This window comes from Esox lucius, chromosome 12 (genome assembly GCF_011004845.1).
Source record: "Esox lucius isolate fEsoLuc1 chromosome 12, fEsoLuc1.pri, whole genome shotgun sequence".
Lineage (NCBI taxonomy): Eukaryota > Metazoa > Chordata > Actinopteri > Esociformes > Esocidae > Esox > Esox lucius.
The window spans coordinates 19,197,103-19,218,493 of record NC_047580.1 but is presented as its reverse complement, the minus strand read 5'-3'; the positions used below and the strand labels follow the sequence as shown (position 1 = coordinate 19,218,493).

The window sequence follows — 21,391 nt, the reverse complement described above, 5'->3', positions numbered from 1 at the left end:
TTTCTCAGGTCTCTTCTTGCTTCTGCTGTGAAAATATTCAACTTAGTCACTGTTCCAAACCACTGCTGTTTCAACTCACAAAAACAGCTTGAAACAATTCCAGATTGTCTCTCAAGATAATAATGTAAGAGATTGATTCATTGATGTCAATGACAACTAAGGCATGAAGCTCGTTTCCGCACCAATTTTAATTTAAAAAATACATTGATTCATTAATAATTAATTAGTTGTTTTATTTGCCTATCACTGAAAAGCACACGCTCCCCTCTCTATTTGAAGGTGGGCTGCAATAAGGTGTACACTAGCACCTCTGATGTCATGACTCACGAGAATTTCCATAAGAAGAATGCTCAACTGATCAACGATGGCTTTCAGAGGTTCCGTGCCACGGAGGATTGTGGGACAGTGGAGTGCCAATTCTACGGGCAGAAGACCACACACTTCCACTGCAGGTCAGAAGATCAGATCAAACCACTCCATAGTAGACATATTGAGATAACAACAAAGATTATATTAATAGTTTTTTACAAAATCTATTTGTAGAATATGGTTGAACTCACCCCTGATATGTTATTTAAAGTGTGCATCCATGATGGCTGAAAAGAAATTGGAATCAATAAAACATTTTGGTGAACTTCTAGGCTTCAACAAAAGAAGTGTACTGGAAGTTCTAATAGTTAATATTTCGGAAGAATACCTCTGGTGAATTGTGACAGCAGTAACTTATCTATTCCTCCATTATTCATCTTTTTGAAGTATTTTGTGATTACATGGCTTCATTCCGCAACTGTCCCAAAATGACTGAAAACTCCTTCCTTTTTTTCTTAGGCGCCTAGGCTGCACATTCACCTTCAAGAACAAGTGTGACATTGAGAAACACAAGAGTTACCACATCAAGGATGACGCGTATGCCAAGGATGGCTTCAAGAAGTTCTACAAGTACGAAGAGTGCAAGTACGAAGGCTGTGTCTACAGCAAGGCCACCAACCACTTCCACTGCATCCGTTCGGGCTGCGGCTTCACCTTTACCTCCACCAGCCAGATGACCTCTCACAAGCGCAAACACGAGCGCCGCCATATCCGCTCTTCGGGTGTCATGGGACTGTCCTCAGGCGGCTCCTTCCTGATGCCCAAGGAGGAACCCGGGGACGAGTCGAGCAACGACGACCTCATGGACTTCTCGGCCATAAGCAGCAAGAACTCCAGCCTGAGCGCGTCCCCCACCACCCAACAGTCGTCCAACGGGCCTGACGCCCACCTGCTTGCCACGCCCACCACGGTGGTGTCGTCCTCCGCCGGAGGGCACGGGGGCCTCAAGTCCACCTGCTCGCTGCCTCACTCGGCGCGCATGTCAAGTCTGCTGTCCCAGGCGTTGCCCAGTAACATGCCAGTGGCGCTGGCTCTCTCCAACAGTGCCCTTTCCAGCGTTAACAATCCCTTCTTCCCACTCATGCCCCGGCTGCCCATGCAGTTGCCCCATTCGGCTGCTAGCCTGATCTCGGCCGTGTCGTCTGGCAACCACTCCATGCCCACCGACTCGCTGTCCCAGGGCAGCTGCTCCTCAGCCGGCGGCAATGGCAGCATGGCGTCCACACCGACCTCCTACAGCTCAGCCTCGTCCATCATGGAGAAGATCTCGGCTAGCAAGGGCCTGATTTCCCCCATGATGGCCAGGCTGGCAGCAGCTGCCCTCAAGCCATCCGGCAACCACCAAGATACAGGTGGGTGGTTTCAGAATTCGACTTCAAACGCATCGTCTCTTCATTGCCTACAAAGTTTACATAACACAGACATCTGTGTAAGACGGTTCAACATTTTAACACTGCTTACATACAGAGCTTACATCTAACATATCAAGTTCAGCTTGATGTAATAGCAGCAAGGCATTACCTTGTCAGTCATTAGAGTTATCTCAGTGTGTTCATTTTTATTTATTTATTACGAGCTAGCTACTACACAACTCTGTCAGTCAAAATTCGGTCACTGCAGCCAGAGCTACAAGAGGGCACACTTCGGTCACCAAACCAACATAACCGGCCTACTGTGAAGAGACTGTAGAAGTCACAACCTGCTCACTCCAGGCTTGAAGGGACATACTGAAGGCGTGGTTCACTGCTCCACGCTCGTTATTGTGCCGATGGTTTGCCAGATAACTGTAATCCATTTGTAGATAAATGCGCTGACAGAGAAGAGAGTGGGCCCTGTAAAAGTATCTTACGGCGGGCGGAGGGGGCTCCCGGGGCTTGTTTTCTACATGTTTCCTCATCATTGGTCTCTTATCTGTGCATGCGCTCGTTCCGAGCAAATGGAGGTGGAATGAAATTAAGTTCAGAAATTGCAAGAACAAAACCAGTCTCTCTATCCCCCCTCTCTTTTTCTCTCTCTCTTTGCAAACTGATATAAAAACAGAAATCGCTCAGGCAGAAATGACTCAGCGCACCAGAGCTGTCTGGGAGAGAGGGTGTTTTTTGCAGAATGCAATAGCAGACTAAAACACACAGTCTCACACACACAAACAGATACCCATGAACACACACATCGGCACACACACAGGATCACAAACAACAAACTCATTGACATGCATTTCTACTCCAAAACACAGCCAGCCACACAGACAGTCACTACATAGCCTCAGACACAAACTGGCTCTTAAACCCGTATATCGGACAGTGAAAGGGGCATGAGATGAAGATGTAAAAACGACAACAAAACAGTTTCACACTGTCACAACTGAGGGGAAAAAAAAGAAGCTCTACAGGACCGAGATGAGACTTGAGCAGGTGGGGTGCGGATTGGAAAATTGGGCTAAGACAGGAGAGCGTCTCCGGAAGCCTCTGGGTTGGAGGATTAATTGCCTGGTGGTGTTGTTGGAGAAGGATGGGACCCTGGGAGAGAGCAGGGCAGCTGCTCGGGGGAGGTGTGATCAGGCAGCACAGGCTGTCAGGCGGAACTCCACCTCTGGGCCTCCAGGCAGTATGTAACGAGAAGGGGAGAGGGAAACAGTCAAATAGGGCCTCCTCAGATAATGGAGGCTCCACTTTGGTAATTCCACTGCGCCAGAACAAGAGGAGGGCTTGGCACAAACAGGTCTCTTCGCATTGATAACACATGAATATGAATGTTTGAAAGGCCCTTGGGGTGCTCAGTTTTCTCTAAAGTTTCACTTATTGTTAGAAATATGCATAAACAGGACATTTGGGCTAAATTGAAGAGGAAGTGGTTATAGCTCACAGTGTTGAAAAGGTGTGAGAACATGTCAGTGTGTTGCTATTTTCAGATCATTTCACATTTGTTTGTGAAAACGGGACCTTGTGGTACTGTATCTTTTCAGTGGTAAAGTACATTGTCTCTTTTTTCATGGTTTCAGTGAACTGCTTTTTTTTTTTTAACTTTCTTCCCCCCCACCCCATTGTAACCCTTGGTAATGGGTCTTCTTACAGACCCAGGCCTCTGAAGGGCTCACAGATTCCAAGTGATCTTCTAGAAACTTTTCAACTTAGCTTTGTCTGAGTAGTTACATTGTGTACATTATTCATTTAAAATAAGAGCACAGCATTCACAACTAAATTGTCTGTGAAGTGTTTAACCTAAAGACAATGAGTAGGTCAGGTGTTCCAACTGTGACCTTGATATGACGTGCTCTAAAGGTCTTTGGCTTGATGAAATATCAAATGATAATTTGTCTGGCTTGTTAATATATGTGTGTATTTTGTGGAGGATTTGGGGTGTAGTGACCATACAATGGCCTCACTCTACCTCAAAACACCCTAGTTTTACACACTGCTTCTCATTGTCAGCTTAATATGCTATCACACTGACACATCCCCATCTCGCCCCTTTGCTTGAGCTGACAAGCCTCAAGACTGACTTTTCCACTCGCATTGTCTTTGATATGTCTCTGGGTCATCTTCTAGCCAGGGACACTGTTTCCTACTTCCCCCTCACATGGCTGCTTTCTTGCTCTTCACCAGAGCAAAGGGCCTCTTAGAGCTGAGGGCCAAGGGCATATAGTTGGCCGTCTGTGACCTTGCCTGTCACAATACGTCACTACCAGGCACTGTTTCCCAAACAATACGGCCCCCCACAATACCAATCACTGCTGATGGACTCAAAGCTAAAAGCCCATGCCGGGCACTCCTTCACTGTCATTCTTTCTTTTATTTTCATTATATCACTTTCTGACTACCCAAAGCCCGGCTTTCTCCACAGCCTGAGGCCAAATTAATATTTCAATCACTTGGGGATTGGGGGGGGGGAGCTCACCTTCCTGTCAGCAGTCTTTGCCCCCCCCCACACACTCTTCATTTATTTATTTATTTATCATCCTGTTGCTGTCCTCACTCAAGGCACCATCTGCTGAATACCTATTTGAGGGAAAATACGATCTGGAGGTCACGTTATTTGAACTGATCTGATTGGCTGTCAGCTCCAATCTGACCGACATAGCCCTGTTCCTCTTGGGCATGCTCAGTTGGCATTGGCTGCCTGCCGTTGTCAGGCCAACAAGGACCAGGAGAGGTTGGGAAAGGAAGGAGAGGGAGGGGGAGGGCAATCTGAGACTGCCACTTTCTCTCAGCATTAGCATCCAACTTAATGACCAGTTAAGAGGCAGCCCAGCAAATGAGTTGTGACAAGTGCTGCTGAAAAAGGAGTATTTTTCCCTCATATCTCCCGCTTCTCAATCACCATTTAAAGGCCTTGACGGCCTGACATCATTTTGCAATAATTAGCACTCGGAGTATTCTTTTTGGCCGAGACAGGAGTCAGATTGGATCTCGTCACAGGGTAATAATGCTGACCAACAATAACTTTGTTGTCGCACTCTGTCTCTGGCTCTTTCTCAGGGAATGGCCTGGCTGGTTCTTCGGCGAGTCGATTCAGTCTGGTTCAAGTGAAGCAAGAGCCAGTCGACCATACCACAGGGGCCTCCCAAGATTCCATCCAAGAGCACAGTCTGGACCTGAGCAAAAAAGACCACAGGTAGAGCCACAGGGCCAAGCTTTGTTTTACACCTAAATTAAATATATTTAGTCTTAAAGCAATTGATTATGCAGTGGATTTGTTCACTAACTTGTATTTCTCAAAGCAGTTTTGACTAAATTGTAATTATTTATACATTTTAGTCAAAAACTATTGTTTGCATATAATTGTTTTGCCTAAAACATTTCTCCATCTCTCACTGATCTCACCATAGACACTGACATAACCTTAGATTCCAATCTTCCCCAGAATTTTTTTAGGGGTGCAGCATTTTTGCTTTTCATTATACATGCACATATTCCTGTGATAAATAATAATATTTACTGTTCTCATGCAAATCTTTACTAAACATTGTTCATTTTCCTTGTTCCAGTAATGAATCAAACGGACACCCTCTACCGGGAAATACATCTCTTTTATCCTCGCTTATGAATAAGGTAAGATACATCCATCAAACGCTTTTCATCCCCAAGACAAATTAGCGGTACACACAGGGCTTCTGTTTGTTTTTTATGTTTCACTGCTAATAAGATGAGTTTGTATCATTTGAATTATCCAGCCATTTTTCATACTGGGTAATTCCACCGTACCTCTCACAAATTAATATAATGAACCAGGAGCTGGATGCCATGCCAGATATATAGAGATTTTAGTTTTTTGATGAGCTGTTTTGAACTCAACATCCATTTTTCACCCTCCTCCTTTCTCCTTTTTCTTCCCCGGCTTCCTATCGCTCTATATTTATTGATGGCGTTTGTAAATTATTTGATTAAAAACTCAGGGAGGGATAGGAGAAAGCGTCACCCCTCATTTTTTTTAAAGAGTAAACGTTTGCTAAGGGATATTTAAATGTGTGTTTTTTGTGAAGATTAAAACGGACATTGTTTTAATCATATATCTTTTCTGAATAATACAAATGTGCAGGCGGTTTCCATTACCTTGATGATTTTTTTCTGGCAAAAAACACTGCTGGCTGAGGGGCTTTCCTTGGCCCTCTCCTTGTATTCTTCCATCAGAAACACTCTAAAACACACCCATGAGTGGTTTCCAAAAAGCGTCCATTGAGGCATGACGGGTGAAGGGCTTGATGATCAGATGTCCTACAGCTCTTTCCTTCATTTAGGCCTTTTGGGGTCCCATTCCTAGCAACCTCATCACATAAAGCATGCACAATCGCTCACTGAGAACGCTTGGCACGCGCTCTTGGCCTGCGCTCAAGCAGAAGCTGGCTGTTTGTAAACTCGGAAAAGCCTTTGCTCTGCCAAAGTGTGTGTGTATCCACATGCCTGTGTGAGCCCTTACTTGTCTGTTTGTGTGTACTTATGTACATCCATATGTGTGTATGTGTGTGTGTGTGTTCAGGCACCCAGGACTGTATGTGTTGCCCCCTCCCATAGGTGTATGTCTACCTTTGTACATCCGCATGTGTGTGAGAGAGTGATGAGGCGGGCACGAGTGAGTGTGTAGGCTGGCGCTCATCTAACCCTGCTTCTGATGATGCTTTATGTACTGTGTGTTTTGTAGATGAATGCCGGCTTCTTCAGTGCCCTGAACCTGAAGACGGAGCAGGAAAGCAGCCAAGGGGCTGACACCTCAGAGGCGGCGCAGTATCTGAGCCGCATCATGAAGAGGCCCGTGCCAGACAAACCCACGGAGCTCTGGAGGACATATCTGCGCAGGTACTTGAAGAGCTCCATCCTGTTGATTTACTTCCTAAGGGGTCGGTTCACTGGACACAGATTGGTTTCTAAGTTTAGTTCTGGACCGTGGATATTCTCCCTTGAGAATGCTTTGAGTCCAGGACTAGGCCCTTAGCTATATGAAGTACATACGTATGTATTCATAGTAGAGAGGTAAATACTTGTCATTTCAATTCCTTTTTTTTTCCATTTCATCTCTGCTCCGTTTTGCTCCGGGGTCAAGGTTTGACACTGAGGACTTCTGCGAGGCCCAGTGTGACTTCCTGCAGAAGATCCACTTCCACTGTCTAGTAGAGGACTGTGGGGCGCTCTTTAGCACGGTGGATGGAGCTATTAAACACGCCAAGTGAGTGTGGTGGAATTGAATGAAAAAGCTATTCCCTTAGCAGAGTCCATGTAATGTATTAGAACATCAGGGGCTGTCTTCTGGCTGAGCAGATTCAGAATCAATATCAAACAACGATCAAAACCAACCATCTTGAAACCAAAAAAAAACTGTAAATTTTTTTAAAATGAAGCAAAAGTCTTGTTTTCAATCAGTCTTTGTTTATTATTATTATTATATAGTTTAGAAAGCTTAATACAAATCTTATTTGTCAAGCTTATAATTTGAGTAGATGCCTGAATTCATGTCTCTGCTATGTCTTGGTCTAGCTTCCATCTAAGGGCCACATTGAAGGTGAAATCGGAGCCCCAGTCCAATGAAGTGAAGGACTGCGTTGACGGAGCGTCCCACCAGCCCGCTGCCCCCGTCTCCATGGCCAACAACCCCGCCATGAACGTGGCCAATATGTCAGGTGGCGTCTATGGCTCGTCGCCCTCCCTGTTGGCATGGAAGCAGCTGACAGGCAGCATCCCTCAGCTCAATGCCTCAATGCCGAACCTGCCTGCCAACTCACCGTTGGCCACCACCTCCCTGGAGAACGCCAAGCCGCAGGTCAAACCGGGCTTCCTGCAGTTCCAAGACAAGTAAGGGGCCGTTTGGCTCATAGTAAACACACATGGAACGCTTTTTTGCCCCTAAACCCATATGTTTAGGGCAAATCATTGACCTGGCAAGCATTATTTTCATTAGGATGCACAAACAAATGTTAATTAGAACTGTTCAGTAATTGCAAGTTATGTCCTAACTTCTGGCTCTCGAGTGACTAAATACTGCCAGTGTTCCTATCTACTTGGTAGGTTATTAATCTGATTTAACTAATAGTAATATAATTTATAGGTGAGGGAGTCCATATACCTGGTATGCATGGTCCCTAATTAGATAAAGAAATTGAAACAGAAGTGTTTTGTCTTTCCAAAAGCCCTGTCCTACTCCTGGAGAAGGTATTGAACATACCCCCCTATCTTTATGTTTTTTGTTCATACAGTGACCCTTGCTTAGCCACTGACTGTAAGTACTCCAACAAGTTCCACTTCCACTGTCTCTTCGGGAACTGCAAGTATGTCTGCAAAACCTCTGGGAAGGCTGAATCCCACTGCTTGGACCACATCAACCCTAACAACCACCTGGTCAATGTTCGAGATCAGTTCTCCTACTACTCCCTCCAGTGTCTCTGTCCCAACCAGGTAGATCCACACCTGCTCACTCCAGTATACCATCTATTACCTTGTCTTTCTGAATCAGTATTTGTCTGTCTTCTGTCGGCTCGGAGACTCACCCTTTATGTATGTTATTATGTCAGTGGTGTCATTTTGACTGCCGCATTCTCCCCCCAGAAAAGGCCAACTTAGCTGATATTACCCAATAAATCATTGTCAGTTGGACAATAAACAAGGGTGCCTTGAATAGGGCTAAATTTGGCAAATGTTTCTCAAATCAAATCCCTTATTAATAGAGGCTCCTGTCTGCCTCTTCTGAGATGATATTTGGATGAATTTTATTTACTGGATGAATTCATTAATAATATGTCTAAAATCATCCTCTCACTTAAAGTCCCCACCACCTCTTCTCTCTATTTACCTGAACTGAGAAAATAATATTTGGCCTGGTCCCTATGGAACACATTGGCCTGAAAAACAAAGCCTGATGTAGACACAAGTTAAAAAGGCAGACCCTTCCAAATACTGATTGGATGGTTAGTCAAGGTTTACATTATTGGTGGAGATAAGGAATATAAAACCTAAATTTGAGCAATCAGCAATAAACATAGGAACATTTATTGATCAACGATTACTGAAATAGCTTAATCTTTTTAGGAAATCAGTAAGATTACCTCTCAACGTGTTCTAGAGTTTGTGAATCCATAATTTGTATCCATACGTCAGTTTGGTACAGAATGACAAATCATCACCATGTCTTACACTTGGGATGGCACCCCTCTGTGTCCCTGCCTTCCATCCCACAGCACTGTGAGTTCAGAATGAGGGGCCATTACCACTGCCTTCGACCCGGCTGCTACTTTGTTACCAACATCACCACCAAGCTGCCCTGGCATGTTAAGAAACATGAGAAGGCAGAACGACGTGCAGCCAATGGTTTCAAATACTTCACCAAGAGGGAGGAGTGTGGCCGACTAGGTAAGCCTTCAGTTTAAACCAGCCACTATTTCTCTGTCTCTCTGAATAGCTCTCTCTCTCATTGGGAGATGTAAGAGTATATCAAGGGAGATGTATTGTTGTTTCCACATTGATTTTCAGTGAATGCTGAGAGCAGTGTTGGGTGTATTTCTTGAAAAATGTAATCCATACTTATTAAGTTACTTGTGTAAATACTGATTTACATAAGTAACTTAATCCTTTGGATCCTTTTAAACCGACTTTTTTTTGCAGCTAATATATTATTAATATAATTAAATAATTGTATTGTAATAAAAATATGATTGTCAAAGTGTCTATCACCTATGACATTTAAGGGTAACCAGGTTGACAAATGGCTTTGTAAAGACTACAGCCTGAATGTAGTCTTTTGCTCACCCCCAAACAGGGGCAGTACACATTTAATATTATTTCTGATATTTGTTCCAAATTATAAGAATTGGACATCACTGGTTTGCATATAGTAAAAAAGATGTAGATTTTACAATTACATTTACTTTTTTACTAACCCTAACCTTTTTCCTAACCATGATTATCTTTGCCTAGTACATAAACTGTGCTACACTGCAACAAAAAGTAAATCATGTCTGTACCTTTATTGCATTTATTTCTCAACCCAAAGGTGATCAGTAGCTTTGGCATACTGACACTGAATTCAGCAATTTGTGGTTGGCTATGTTACAAAAATAATTTTACTATGTTCCCCTAAAACAATTGCATTGACAACTCACCACAACATAACCAAGGGTTTTCTGATTAGCAAGAGGTAGTCTGTGTATAATTTAATTGTGTATAAAAAGACTGAGATCAGACGGAGAAGTTTCCTTCATTAGTTAGACTGGGGAATTCTAAACAGGAAAACGTTGTCTGAGGTTGTCACAGTAACCAAAAGGGGTTATGATTAGCAAAGGCTAAATTCGCACGGCATAAAACAAGTCTGGCTCGTACTGCACCTTTTGTGCTATGTTTTGCATAGGTGTGGGACACCTTATTTTCCCAGAAATTATATTGTTGGCACTGTAAAAAAAAAAGATTGCGTTGCTTTCTGTCAACAATTCTGTGAAATACCCAATGGAGAGCTCAAATAATAAGAGCTCAAAAAGCCTTACCTTTCAGCCTGTTTGGTTAACGTTGCGATGATACTTCTGGTTAACAGCTAACAAGACTGATGAATGGGATCAACTCTGAGGGTAGCTATTCTACATTACCCTGGAAATGAAAAAATAATAATAATTACAAGCGAATGTGCGAATTGGAGACGTTTATCCCGCTCATACCGCAATTGCCAAAAAACTACACTTGAGAACGCATTTTGATAAATTATTTCGTCTGACCTTTCTTCTAGATTTGGTGGTTAGTTCTATAACCAGGGATGCCACGTAACTCCCTACGTAGCACTAGTTCATACAGGAAACGCTACGTCTTTGTTGAACCAAATTTGAGAAACAATACACATACAATGTTATAGCATTATGTTTCTTCTGAGTAACTCACCGCCATCACATGATGCATACCAATATTATAATAGCAATACCTATGGCAATAAACAAGGTACAGTACCAATGGGTGGGTGAGTGGGTTTAACCACCGCATACAATACGACCAGCAGAATGGGAGACCGTCAGACCGAGTGCGCCAACCAATTTAAAAAGACCGCCATATTAGATTAAGAATCTTCATCTGTGGTAGGCGCGACGTCAGCTGATCCGTTGCTGAGTCAATGCCCACTAGTGTTCCCCGGCTGAACTAGCTGCGCATATCTTTCAAAAAAACTGGCACCTGGGATAATGTAAGAGGCGTAGACAGAGTCACTTTCGTCGTGACTGCAACATAGATATCAGAAATGAATGTTCATCATGAGAAATTCATGTTCATCACTCACCAAGTCTTCAGAGCTCAAAACCTGGTTCTGCAAAAACAAATCAATGATAGTTAGCAAGCTATGTTCTCATTAGACTTGTATTTACAATAAATCCAATTTTCGTTTGTGTGGTTGTTGGCCTAGTTTTGTAACTTTGTAGCAATGGCAGAGGCATGTGGCTTCCCTGGTTATGGAACCAACCACAAAATCTCGAAGAAAGGTCAGTTATTATGAATGCAAAGCACATATTGTGTCAGTATTGTTAGGTTTTTTGACATTTCCGTCTGTCATGTATATGTAAAATGAATGCCCATTCTAGAATGGACTGTTAGAAACAAGTATTTATTTTATAAGTAAAATATAACTATAGGAGTTATAAAAAGAACAGTGATTTTAGTTGACATAGTGATGTGATTTAAAAACCCAATTAAAAAGACTGCATGGGGACTTTAAAACGTAAATGGCTGTTTTTAATGTTACACTTGAATGCATATTTATATAAGGGATAAACGCACTAGGTTGTTTTATATTTTTTGTTTGTCAGAAATTAGCAATTACATACTTGCTTGTTAATTATCGTGCTTGTCTGGCATATCCTGTTTGTGTGAGCTGTGTGCTTTTCTCAGCCAACCCATCCTCATTTCCAAATTATTTTAGAAGTCGTCTCATTGTTTTGGGCTCTTCTAAAATGCTATTCTGAACACAGGAAACAAAAAGGAACAAAAGGACTGTTTTTGTCCCTTATCCTGATCAGCCTGTTGTGTTGTTTGGTTTAATAGGAAAGGGATTAGTAAACCAAGCACTCAAATCATAAAGAATTTATAGGTTTAGTGGTATCCATGGTAGAAACATTAAACTGAACATAGCCGATGATGTTATCTCGATGGCATCTCATAAAGGACCTTGATGTCACTGCGGTTCCAGTTATTGAATCAACTTTGCGTGTTTAAAGTATATGTGAGCTGTTTCTGTGTACAAAAGCTATTGATAGCACACTGCATTTTTTCATGCACTTGGTGCCATGGTTACTGACATGCTAGCACCTGCCCAGCATGTTACTCTTTCAATTATTTCTGGCTGCTTTTATATAATGATATTTGATTAAAGCACATAGGTCACAAAAAAACAAACCAACGTTTAATTTTAAATCATGAAGCAATTAGAAAATAGGTCTTTTAAAGCCAGGAAAATAATAAAAGAGTAAGAAACCTACAACAACAACATGGCATAAAAATGACAAAAATGGCTTGATTTTGAAAAATGAATTTAATATGGGAATAATTGTATATTTACTTTGGTTTGCAGGGGTGTGTGCATTATTGGCCCAAACTGCATATGAGAATGTATTTATGGAAATTCCTAATTGAATAAAAGATGTCATTGTAATAAAAGAGCTCCACAGGTTTAGTCCAAACAGCCAAGACTGGCTCAGTGTGAAACTGGAGTTATCTAATCTAATATGCCTCCTAGATGTACATTTATTTGTGTCCCAGCTATGACATAATGCGTAATCTGAACCAGAGTAGAGCTTCTTGAAAAACTGAATATTACCATGTGCGGGCTGTACACTTTAGTTAGAGGATGTCTTGGTAAGGATACTTACACTTACACATCACCCACTTTAAATCATATTTCAGTACAATGTGCCAAGCTATACCAAATTGACATGTGAGTACATCTTGTGTTTCTCTCAGTGACAAGGTCTAGAAATGCATCACCTGTAAAAACAGTGTTGTCTCTTGGCAGGCTGCAAGTACAACCAGGTGAACAGTCACTTCCATTGCATCCGTGAGGGCTGCCAGTTCTCCTTCCTGCTCAAGCATCAGATGACCTCGCACGCTCGCAAACATATGAGGAGGATGCTGGGAAAGAATTTTGACAGGGTCCCATCGCAGGTAAAGAACAAACTGATCTCATTTGATCAAGCTGTCCCCTGGCTGTGTGTGTAAAACTACGTGTTGCAAAATGGTCTGAGCAATGCGGTTGTTACAAATATGTGGAGCGTTTCTATTTTAATTATATTGTTAAGCATTGGGATACAACATACAATCAAATAGTGTGAAACGTTTTTTTAACATGGAAATCAGAAAACGACTTGACAGAACAAGACCTCGAACCAGCACCAAAAGTATGTACTCTGAAGTATCCCCCCAGTATCCTACAGGTATTTCTGTGTAAAGTTCCTCCTCCAGTTTTGCCATAAAAGCACACGTAGATTTGGGGATATGTGGGGAGTTTCCATACAAGCATCAGCAGTGATAGTTTGCATATTGAAAGTATGCAAAAATAGGCAGTTCCTCACACACCCTTGAAAATGTGACTGGCAGCTTGTGTCATAAAGATTTGTGTTTTATCATTTTCCATTGTGCTTCCTGTTCCCTCAGATGCAAGGATAATGAGTAATGCACACCTTTGATACCTGTCATAGCATGTTGCAACAGCTGAAGACGAATTACTTATTGACATGCCATGGTTTTGTTTGAGTTTTCTTCATTTAAAAAAAGTTAACTAACTTAAATGAGAGGTTCTCACAAAAATATGATGTAATTCTCAAAACAGGTACACATATTTTACATTGGAAGAATGTCTTAAGAAGTTTGTGTTTACCTACTGGAAATATGCAAAGTTCTAACGACAATACCATTGCTCAACCAATATTCCTTTGCCATGTAGTACCCTGGCTGGTGCCTGGGGAGAGGAGAACCTCTTACATGAATGGGGAAACCAGAAACAGAAAGATAAATCTATTGTTTTGTAAAGGTGAATCCGCTGTGAGGAGAATGTGTTTGCTCATAAGTAACAGCATTCTTGGGAATCAAACTATCAGCACTGGGTCATGGCTCGGTCTCTTGCTTTCCCACTTAGCAACTCTATGCCATTATCCCTTGTGATCCTGACGTATAACTGTGTGTCCCTCCCTGTCCGGTCCTCTGTAGGTGGTGTCTCATGGCCAAAGGGCAGATGACATGCAGCACTTGTCAGGCCTGGGATCGGGCCCCATGGGCAGCCAACCGGGCATGACCCCAGGCTTCTCCAGCATGATGGACGAGACGGATGACTACATGGACTACATGGGCGGGGGCAGCCCCCTGGGCCTCTCGTCCGAGTCCTCCAATCCGGATCGCAGCTGCAGCAGCACCCCGGTGGGCAACGACAGCTCCCCAGCGGGTGAGTCCAGTGGGAGGGGGAGGCTTGGATGAGTCAAGTTGGTTGAGGAGTGAGCGCTGACAGTGTGGACATGTCCTTGCACAATAAAGCATAACACAGAGTTGCTAAGAAGATGACAAGGAAAACTATGGAGTTATAAGTTATGTAATGCAGATGTTGTGTAATTGTAATGAAACGTGAATAATATACAGAGTCATGAATGTGATTGTGGAGTTAGAATGAAGCAGTGTTTTGCACCATTTGCGGTACCCCTAGGCCAAACTGAGCACAGCCATGTCAATTCATGTCCATCTCATAAAATCATTAATTTCGGGTTTAATAGTGAATTGCATTTTTTTAACTATAAACTTCATACTTTTTTAAACAGGAAGAGTGGGAAACCAATCAAAATACAACCCCCCCCCCCATTCTTATTCAGAGACCATTTATTTCAATATTATTTTTTACACTAATTTCTTAAATGATGGAAGTTTAATAGTAGATTTCCCTTTTACCTGAAAGCTATCCCTGTGGCAACAAACTTCTAGGTATAGACATTTTTCTGCTTTTCAATATCTGAGCTTGCCTTCACAAATCTAGTTTCACATTTCCGTTATTTGGTGTCAAATGTTATCCACCATTTTCATCATTGTTGCTTTGGCTGGTGTTTGGGTTTTTTGTCTTGATTCGGCTTCATTTTGTATCATTCTCTTATCTTTTCCCTTTTTACCTCCCATCCCCGTGTGTGTGAATGGGTGTGTGTGTGTGAATGGGTGTGTGTGTGTGAATGGGTCTGTGCTTGTAAATGGGTCTGTGTGTGTAAACGGGTCTACCTTTCTGTCCCTTCCTTCTCCACTTCCTGGTCATCCTGTCTCTCCAGAACCAGGCTGCCCGGTCACAGCTCCCTATACCCCTGCTGACACTAGCGCTCCTCAAAATGCACCTCCTCCACCACCACCTCCTCTGCCTGGACTCCAGTCTCAGGCTTCATCTTTCCCTCCTGCCCTCCTCCGACCTCCTCTTCCCTCGCTCCCATACCTCCTCTCTCCATCCTGTCTGTCATACTCTCTGCTCAGCACCTCTCTCGGAGCCACTCGGAGTGTTGTCATGCCAACCAACACACCAGCTTTCAGCCCCATCATTGCCACACCGTCTCCGGTTAAAAATGACGTCCCTATAGTGCAGGATGCTGCAGGTACCTATCCCAACACAACATTGCAGCTGTCAGTGTCAGTTAATGTGGAGGGAGTCCAACAGTGTGTACTTGTTCCATCCAATATGACTTCTAAAAAAAAGTGTTGTCGATGCTTGGGGAAAAGTCGCCATGCAAGTTTATGGGAAAAACATCTGGAAATAACAATGAAACGGTCAGGTTTATATGGTCTAGTGTCTAGTCTTTGTATAGCTTTTGTTTTCCATTTGAGCCATTTACTTAGTCAGGCTGTGGAAACAGCAACTTCAGTTCTGCACCTGTAGTCAAAAGGGGCAGACTTGTTTAGTTAACGGGCAACAGATCAGTTGCCTCTTATTTTAACTACGCCTCTAGGTTTATCAAGGCCCCTGATTCATGTTGAGCAGAACAGGGATCACATCATTAGCAGTGACCCCAGGAGGCTCAGCAAGGTGTGATCCCCGTCATAAACCAAAGCAGATAAGCGCGGCCGCCAAGGCCCAGAGCTCTGATACTATTTGACGACTAGAGATACCCAGTATAAATGTAATGTGTATTAGCCAAAAAATCTGTCATTTAAACCTTGAAGTAGGACCCTTCACAAAGATCTCTTTTTGGCCCAGTTTTTTGCTGTACTGTCCCATAAAATATATGTGGCTGAGTTTTATTGTTCTCTCCTCTCTGTGTAGGCAACACCATCTCCATCCCTACAGCCACCGGCGCCAAGAAACGCTTCTGGATCATCGAGGACATGTCCCCGTTCGGCAAGAGGCGCAAGACAGCTTCGTCGCGCAAAATGTTGGACGAGGGCATGATGCTGGAGGGCTTCCGTCGTTACGACCTGTATGAGGACTGCAAGGACCCCGGATGCCAGTTCTCCCTGAAGGTCACCCACTATCACTGCACCCGCGAGAACTGCGGCTACAAGTTCTGCGGCCGCACGCACATGTACAAGCATGCGCAGCACCACGACCGCGTGGACAACCTGGTCCTGGACGACTTCAAGCGTTTCAAGTCCTCCCTCAGCTGCAACTTCTCCGACTGCCAGTTCTCCGGCAACAGCACCCACTTTCACTGCCTGCGCTGCGGCTTCCGCTGCACGGACAGCACCAAGGTGACGGCCCACCGCAAGCACCACGGCAAGCAGGACGTGATCAGCGCGGCCGGCTTCTGCCAGTTTAGCTCCAGCGCTGACTGCGACGTGGCGGACTGCAAGTACAAGCTCAAGTGCTCGCACTTCCACTGCACTTACCCTGAGTGCAAGCACACCGTGGTGGGTATGTCCCAGATGGACTCCCACAAGCGCAAGCATGAGAAGCAGGAGCGTGGCGAGCTGCCATCGGTGTCCCCGCGCCAGGGGGCGGAGCCTCATACGGGGGGAGGTGTCTCCACCATGTCCCACGCCTCCATGGGCCTTCCTTCGGCCTCTCCCAGTGGCCTTTCAGGACTCTCCCACCACCACCACAACAATCACACCTCCTCCATGCTCTACCCCTCAGCCAGTGTAGCATCTGACTACAGCCTCCCCTACCCAGCCTCCTCGGTCAGTCTGGACAGCTCCCTCAACCTGGGCACCAACACCAGCAGCTCCCTGTTCTTCCTGAAGAACGCCGCTGGCCTGGGCCTCAATGACTCGCTGGACTTGAGCAAAAAGATGCAGCATCTCCACGACCCAAGCCTGACCATGGCAGCCGGGCCCAACCCCACGCCACCGCTAGGCCTGACCGCCCCTCAGGACGACACCACGGTGACATCAGGTGACCCAGAGGACGACCAGTCACTGGAGGAAGAGGCCAACGTGGAGGAAGAGGAAGATGACGAGGAGGAGGATGACGATGAGGGGGATGACGATCTGAACACTGACTCTTACGAAGATTCGATGCCAGAGCGCGAAGGCAACAGCCAGGATATTGGCGAGCGTTTCGATGCTTCCGTAAACCACACTGACACTTCCCAACTGGAAAGGCAAGAGGCCGACCCATGAAAGATACTCTTATACCGCGGAAGAAGAATCCTGTATACTATGAACAAACAAATTAAAGTGGCCTCATTTATCATGGTTAGGGACACTGCAGATGACAACGAGAAAACAACAACAAGAAGAAATGATGGCCCAAAATGATTTATTATGATGTTTACAAGATGACCAACGTTATTAATTCAATTATGCATTAAAAATGAACAGCGAAACAAACACATTAGGCCCTCTTTTACACATGGGGCAGCAATGTAAACATTTTACTACACATCAGTCGTTTTGTGTGCGTGCATGTTTGACTTTAATTTATTTTTTGTTTTTACCTTTTTTGTGTGTGGAAAAAACTATAAGGAAAAAAAGAAATCTCTCTATATACCTATATATGTAAGTGTGTGTGAACTTTGATATAAAAAGGAAATTACTTGTTCAGTCTTTAAAAGAACTGCAGGACCCTTGTCAATGAAAGGGAAAGACATCACTGTTAAATTACATTGAGGGAAAGTTCTGAAGCAGAATGTGTTCGAACAGATGATCCAGTTTCTGTAATATTATTATTATTAATAATTTTATTATTATTAATATTATTTCTACATTAAGTACAGGGGTTTGCGTTTGTGTTTTGGCTTGTACCGTTCTCTCTTCATCCTCTGTAAGGTTATTTTTTCTTTCATTATGTACATTTTCAAGTAGGTGACTAGTGTCCTCAGTCTCAACCACAGATGGGCATAGCTCTCTCAGCAAGCATTGCTCTTAGTGTATGCAGCTACCTGTGAAATGACATTAAATTTTCACTAAAACAAGCTTATGCCCTTCTAATTGTAAGAGTATCCCTTCCCCCCCTGTCGGGGAACCCTTTGAGTTTGTGTCTGGATAGTGCACTTTTATAGACAACAATAGCTATTCAAACATATTTAAAGATATTTTTGTTACCATGTGCATCATTGCATTACGATTGTGTTATACTTGCATAGTTCAATTCGACGCGTCAGCACATTGATTTAGAACTAGGCGAGAACCATCATGACTAACTAGCTGGGAGTCTGAATGAACTGAACAGAGGAAAAGACAAGTTAGCAATGAGAAATGACAGGTAGCGTCAGGGAGTGTGTTTGTTTTAAATGTGCAGACAGAAAGCCATGTGTCAATGTTGGACATTTTGTTTCCCATTTACTATGGCTGTGGTTGAGCTCCTATTGTAATGGTTTTATTTAATATTTATGTGACCTTGCAATGAAACATTTTAGGGTGTTCTAGCACTTTTTAGATTTATTTTTACCTTCTGAAAAAATATGGCATGCATCTTTTAACAGGGAATTTGCTTTAAGATTATGTTTTAGTTCACTTTGCTTTGATGCACAAATAGTTGTTAAGTGTGACAAAGAACTGTTGTTCTATGTTTTATTTAAAGTAAGGACTGATTTTATTTACTTCTGTGCTTGGAGGATTTAAATATAAAATGGGCATGCCTGAGTTATGGTGGCCTAACGACAACACTAAAAAGAATAAATTATTTAGAACATGATGACAATGCTCAGATACTGTAGTACTAAATTATCACACAAAATACATTTAGTGTAACCTATTCTCAGGTTTTCTGGGGAGTGAAAATTGTTATGATGAATTATTTCTTGAACATGGCTTCACAAAATTCACAAAATATTGTTTCGAGAAGAAAGGTTGTACAGTATTTTCTTCTGTAAAAAGACTATATGAACAAAATGCTCTTTGATGAAGAGCTTTCTTTAAAAAGAAAACGAAAAAGGAGAAATGAATAATAAAAAGTAAAAAATTGAAATAACCCCACTATAGTATACTTGTGTGAGTGTGTGATTCCGTTTTTTACCTTGACATTTTTGCATTAGAAAATTCTGTTTTCCCAAATGATGTTAAAAGTGACTACAAAAATACACTGATTTAGACCTATTAATGTCTGTTTCTGGTTTATCTATTTAGATATGGGTTTCATTCATTTTTGTGTTTGAAATGTTTGTGTGCTCTTTCTTTTACAATAACTAAACATTTTTGGTTGAAATTTTACTTTGTTGTGGGCATGCCTCTTATGGGCTGAATTGTCTCCCTGGACTCAAATGCAAGGCAGTGCATCACTTTTCATTTGTTTTTATTTCTGTTTCTTTGACAACATTTTAGAAGTAGCAACTGGGCTATTGAGCACTTGAAAAGTGTGTTTGTGTGTGTGAGTGTGTGTGTGTATCTGGGGGTTGCTTGGTGTACTGTACGTAAAAAGAAACGGAAAAAAAGAAACTCTAATTATTATAATAAATACATATGTACTGCATACAGTAGTAGTGCTTTAGCCCGCTAATGTTTGGGGTCATGAGTAATTGGGGGATTCCCTGAATACTAACACAATTTTGAGAGAGACTGTCTCAAGTACAATATGTGAAGAAAGGCATGATGGCAGAGAACTGGTTTCTCTTTGTGATAACACTGAGGGAGAATGTCTGTCCCCACAACCCCTAGCAGAGTGGTCTGTGGAAATGTTATTGTCGCCAAGTCAAAAGGCCTTGCTTCATGTTCTGTGACCTTTCCTCATTTCATTCTTCGAAATGTCTTGGTCCTTTGACATTAAACGGAAGGTTTGTCCCAAAGACATTCAAGTGATATATCTGCATTGTTGTAGATAACAAAGAATTAACAATATGTGTTGCCAGGCGCCCCAATATAGGCTTGCCTCGTCAGAGATGAACCAGTACAATTCAGTTTAAAATGAGTAGAGTCGGGTGTGAAAGGAGTTTTCTGGTGCCATCAAGATGGGTCTCTGTGTCTCTCTGAGAAAGGAAGAAACTTTTAGTTTCAGGTGTTTTTCTCTTTGGGAGCTTTGTGCTGATTTCCCTTCCTGGCTTTCAGTTGCACACAATGACCAGCGCACTGCTCTGCTGGTGTTTCCACTCCTCCATCAGCCTACAGCTGTTGCTGTGTCTCCTCCTTCTTTTCCTTGTGATGTTTCTTTAAATGACAAACGGGTAAAGGCATCACCATCTGTCAGCCAGCTGGTATCCTGTATATAATCTACGAGAAAGAAAAAATAAACATCAAAATTATATTACATAAAAACCAGACGGAAACGACCTCCAAATCCTGCATTGTCTGCTGCTGAAATGACAGATCATTTTACTGTTTTAATTAACAGTGAAAAAAATGACATGAAAACAGAAAGAAAAAATGTGAGGTTTATTTTCTCTGTTGGTGTAATAGTGTGCTTAAAAAGCAGTGTACTCCCACTGCTTGGTGGCAGGCAGAGAATAGTTGTAAAATATTTTGCACTCCAGGACTAAAAGCCATCTCTAGCTCGTTTACATTTTGGGTTTATTTCACAAGCACACAGGGAGACAAATCAGACCTTTTGTATAAAAAGTAGACTATGAAGAAAACGTCTTTTAAATTACTTGAAATTGCTACCCTCTTCAATGGTGTTCATAATTACTTTCAACTTGGATTTAGTGCTGTTTAGTCCTTCAGTGTGCTATATTTATGTTTTTTTTGCATGTCTAATGCAAGAGTTGAGCTTTTCACTCTATAAAATAAAGATGTCTTGAACAAAAAATAGATCAATGGCCTGTTTCAGTGTTGGTGTCTCTATACAGTACCTTTAGAACATGAAAGTCGATCCCACTGCACATCTTTAATGTGGGCTTTTTTTGCTGCCATGCTTGATTGTTTGATATATTTTGGGCCAATGTGAGTGGAGAACAGACATCTGTTTGTTCATGTATGTGTATGCGCAAAATTGTCTGTTCACCGGCTTGCTCTAACGTGCCAAGAACAGTGACTTTGCACAAGAGGACAGCAGCAGTGAAGAAAGGGAACAATCGGCCCTGGAAACACACTCGACAGGTGTGCAGTGAATATGTGGTCACATGATGGCTGTGAGGCAGATTAGTGCCCAAACAGATGAAGCACTCCTAAATGGCAGTTTTTATTAAGTTCACAATGCAAGGGAGGGAAAGAGGGGGGACAGAGGAAAAGCAGGTGGCCCTGTCTGTACATTCATGGAG

At 42.7% G+C, this 21,391-nt stretch overlaps 1 protein-coding gene and 1 long non-coding RNA gene across 9 annotated transcripts in view; one reads left to right on the top strand and one right to left on the bottom strand.

The window, feature by feature from the left end:
• The window catches only part of casz1 (castor zinc finger 1), a 96,914-nt gene extending 75,986 nt beyond the window's left edge, over positions 1-20,928 (top strand). For 3 of the 8 annotated variants that reach the window (XM_010891778.4, XM_020051878.3, XM_020051875.3), the window contains 13 exons: positions 280-452; positions 829-1,721; positions 4,845-4,980; positions 5,354-5,417; positions 6,505-6,659; positions 6,904-7,026; positions 7,335-7,649; positions 8,042-8,249; positions 9,029-9,200; positions 12,826-12,974; positions 14,016-14,247; positions 15,107-15,421; positions 16,087-20,928. In XM_010891778.4, the coding sequence (XP_010890080.1) occupies positions 280-452; positions 829-1,721; positions 4,845-4,980; positions 5,354-5,417; positions 6,505-6,659; positions 6,904-7,026; positions 7,335-7,649; positions 8,042-8,249; positions 9,029-9,200; positions 12,826-12,974; positions 14,016-14,247; positions 15,107-15,421; positions 16,087-17,381 (4,230 nt within the window). In that variant the 3' untranslated portion in view covers positions 17,382-20,928. The remainder of the gene's footprint in view (positions 1-279; positions 453-828; positions 1,722-4,844; positions 4,981-5,353; positions 5,418-6,504; positions 6,660-6,903; positions 7,027-7,334; positions 7,650-8,041; positions 8,250-9,028; positions 9,201-12,825; positions 12,975-14,015; positions 14,248-15,106; positions 15,422-16,086) is intronic. The other 5 variants (XM_020051877.3, XM_020051879.3, XM_020051876.3 and 2 more) reach the window with 4 other exon arrangements.
• Positions 7,553-11,024, bottom strand: LOC105022970. The gene is made up of 3 exons (XR_828944.3): positions 10,779-11,024; positions 10,328-10,427; positions 7,553-7,632 (listed from the first exon to the last, which is right to left on the bottom strand). It is a non-coding gene; the product is annotated as an uncharacterized LOC105022970 (long non-coding RNA).
• Positions 20,929-21,391: the final 463 nt, after the last annotated feature.